The sequence below is a fragment of the Aegilops tauschii genome, chromosome 7 (assembly GCF_002575655.3).
Source record: "Aegilops tauschii subsp. strangulata cultivar AL8/78 chromosome 7, Aet v6.0, whole genome shotgun sequence".
Lineage (NCBI taxonomy): Eukaryota > Viridiplantae > Streptophyta > Magnoliopsida > Poales > Poaceae > Aegilops > Aegilops tauschii.
The window spans coordinates 423,348,810-423,352,455 of NC_053041.3; the positions used below are offsets into that span (position 1 = coordinate 423,348,810).

A 3,646-nucleotide genomic window follows, 5' to 3' on the forward strand; every position below is an offset into this window, starting at 1 on the left:
CCTACAATCCTAATCCTAAACCCTTTTGCCGTCGCCGTCGCCGCCGCGATCTCCATCGCCGCCACCGCCGCCGCACCACGCCGCCACTGTCACACCCCGCCGCCGCTGCCACCGCGTCTCCCACGCCGCCGCCCGTGTCCAGCCGCCGCCTCCCCTACCTACTTCCGCTCCCCTCTCCCCTAACCCTAACCCCTAGCCGCGCCGCCACCCCTCCTCCCGCGTCGCATGGAGTCCCCCGGTTCCTCCGCCTTCACCAGCACCACCCGCACCAACCCGTTTGCCGGCCCCGACCCTGTTCTCATCCATGATCTCAATATCCTCGGTCGGGTTACCGTCGTCCTCGGTCACTTCACCTCCACCTACTATGCTGGAAGACATATTTCTCCCTTGTGTTCCATGAGTACAATCTCCGGGATCACGTAGATGGCTCCGTGGACTCCCGGTTCATGGAGAACGATGAAGAGTGGATGACCATCGACGCCACTCTCATCTGTTGGTTCTACACCACCATCTCGAAGGACCTCTTCCACACGGTGGTCTCCGCCGAGGATGATGCTCATGCCGTCTGGACCAAGCTCAACGGTCTCTTCACTGACAATGCGCTCCAACGCAAGGTTTTCTTGCATGGCGAGTTTTTTGGGTGTCAGCAGCACGACTCGTCTATTGACGACTATTGCATGCGCCTCAAGAAGCATGTCGACGAGCTCCGTGACCTTGGTGAGAAGGTCTCCGAGGAGCTTCTTCTCAGCACGCTCATCGCCGGCCTGAACAACGACTTCGGAAACGCCGCCTCAAACCTCCCCTTCATCACCGATCCGACTTTTCCCAAGGTCGTGGCGTACCTGAAGCTCGAGGAACGGAGGATGAGGATGTCGCGCACTCGGCCCACTCACACGGCCCTCACCACCGGCACCCGCGGTGGTGCCCCGCCCGCCGCCCCAGCTCCTCAGCCGCGGCCCGGTCCGGGCCCCTTCCAGGCGCCGCCCCTGCCCGGGTTCCCATACCAGTAGCAGCCGGCCCCCACCGAGCGCCGCTGTGGCGGCCGTCGTGGCCGCAAGCCGCAGCAATAGCAGTCGGCCGCCCAGGGCAGGCCCCCCTGCTAGCAGCAGCAGCCGCTCCGCTGGCGCCCTGGCAGGCCGGCCAGAACCCCTAGACGGGGGTTGTCCACACGTACTCCATGCCTGTACCGCGCGCCCCCGTCCCCGGCTTCTTCGGCGCCCGCCTGACCACTCATCAGGCGCTTCACGCGGCCCCTCAGCCGTACGCGCCTGCGCTACCCTACGGCCCCTCCGTGCCCTATGGGGCCTTCGGCCGGCGGGTACCCCCCGCTCCTCGCGGCGCCTCCACCACAGCCACAGCCGTCGACTCCGACGCTTCCACCGGCGCCCTAGGATCCCGCGCTCCTAGCAGCTCTCCACTCCGCTCCCACGCCACAGCAGTACACCAGTGGTGGCGACTAGTACAGACACCGCAGCCACGACTCACATGGGCCTCCAACCCCGGTAACCTTCTCGCCGCCCATCCCATTCACACCACTGCTCGCACTACCATGGGTGATGGTTCTTCCATGCCCATTACTCATGTTGGTCATGCTGCTTTTCCATCTAACTCCATGCCGTTATCACTTTCTAATATACTTGTCTCTTCTGACATTATTTAAAACCTTGTTTCCGTTCGTTCTTTTACACGTGAAAATCCCGTCACCATCGAATTTGACATGTTTGGCTTTTCTGTTAAGGATGCCCGTACCCGGATGGTGCTCCACCGATGTGATAGCCCCGACGAGCTCTACCCGGCCCACTCATCCACTTCCTCCGCCGCCACACCCATGGCGCTTTCCACTGGAGTGGACCTTTGACATGCTCGACTTGGACATCTGAACCCAGCCACCCTTCGTCATATTCTTTGGAGTTTTTCCTTCACGTGTAATAAGATCGACTATCACACTTGTCATGCCTGTCGTCTCGGCAAACATGTTCATCTTCCATTTGGCACTTCATCACATGTTGCATCATACCCGTTTGAGTTAATTCATAGTGATGTTTGGAGTTGCAAGTAACATGGGCTATCTTTATTATCTTGTTATACTTGATGATTTTTCGCACTATATGTGTGGACCTTCCCGTTGCGCTGAAAGTCGGATGATGTTGCCACTCTCACTGCATTCTACTCCTATGCCTCCACGCAGTTTCAACGTCCCATCCATGCGTTGCAAACAGACAATGGGAAGGAATTTTATAATCTTGCCATCCGCAACCTTCTCACCACACACGGCACGATCTTTCGTTCACTTCCCCGTATACTTAGCAATAGAATGGCCGCGCTGAGCGCGTGCTTCGCACTCTTAATGACTGCGTCCGCACTCTTCTTTTTCATGCCAATGTGCCACCACGGTTTTGGCCCGATGCGCTATAACACCCCAAAAATTTAACCATGATTTACCAATTAAAATTTTGCCAGGAAATTAAATTTTTATTTTCTAGATTTATTTTTTTATTTCAGAACCTCTCTTTTCTTTGATATTGTGGAGTTTTTACCCCAAGTGAAAACTTTCCAAAAATATTATTGGACTTGTATACCCTCTCAAGAAAACATTTCTTTTATCAGTGGATTTATTTGCATAATTGTTTTCCCTGAGCTTTATTCTTTTAAAAATGATTTTTATAAGCTTTAGAGCCTCTTTTGCACTACAACCATTTGACAAATGCATTTAAAATTTTCACCAAAATTTGGGGATGTCATGTGATGTTTCCACATCACTTTTGTGCAAAAATGTCTTTTAGTCATTTGGAGATTTTGAGCTCTACCCCAAGTTTTCAAATCTGGTCCAGTTTGCACTTTTGCACTACAACCTATTTAAATATTCCTTTAAAACTTCCACCAAAATTAGGGGATGTTAATAGGAGTATAATATTCAACTTTATGCAAAAACCCATTGATGTTCTTTGAAAAATTTGAGCAAAACATCCTCTTTTACTCTCTGGTCCAGTGAGGTGTTTTCTACTACAACCATATTTTAACTTGCCCTAATACCCATGATTCTTTTTCCTGCTCATAAACCACCCTACAAAACCCTTAAGTCCAGGAGAGTGGACCCATTGGAGTATTTTTGGTTCATGAAATTACAGCCTTTAGTTTCTGTCCAGATTTGGTTTTCTCAAAAACTTGCACTAACAAGTTTTTGTTTTTGACAAACTAACCTTGCCACCCTCTTTATCATCCAAAAAGACTATGACCTGGAGTTTTTGGCCACCCCAAGAGTTGCCTAGATGCACCTGGCATTCTGTCAAACACCTTGAGTGCATGCACAGATTTGGCATGATCTTTTGTTTGCATTGTAAACTTGATCTTCTGACCCAACAAGCTTGTCCACTAAGCTCGTAGCTAACCCTAACCCAGGCCTGCTAATCCCCAGCCTCATCCTAATCCTCTAGCACGCCCTCGCATTGCGTCGAGCACGTAGCGTGCATGCGCTGGGCGTGCCCAGAGCACGCGTTTTGCACGTGCGTGCGCACGAGTCGCCGCGTCCCACTGCCGCCCCTCCGCGCTCGTTCTGGCCCTTCCCCACTCGCAGCCGACACGCCCCGACTCCTCCCTCGCCGCAGAGCCGCTCCTGGAGCTCCACAGCGCCGCCGTCAGGTCGGCC

General features: G+C 53.2%; 1 protein-coding gene across 1 annotated transcript; it reads left to right on the forward strand.

The window, feature by feature from the left end:
- Positions 1-446: 446 nt before the first annotated feature.
- Positions 447-1,010, forward strand: LOC109763645 (uncharacterized). The gene has a single exon (XM_020322496.1). It carries the CDS (start codon positions 447-449, stop codon positions 1,008-1,010), a length of 564 nt encoding a protein of 187 aa, XP_020178085.1.
- Positions 1,011-3,646: the final 2,636 nt, after the last annotated feature.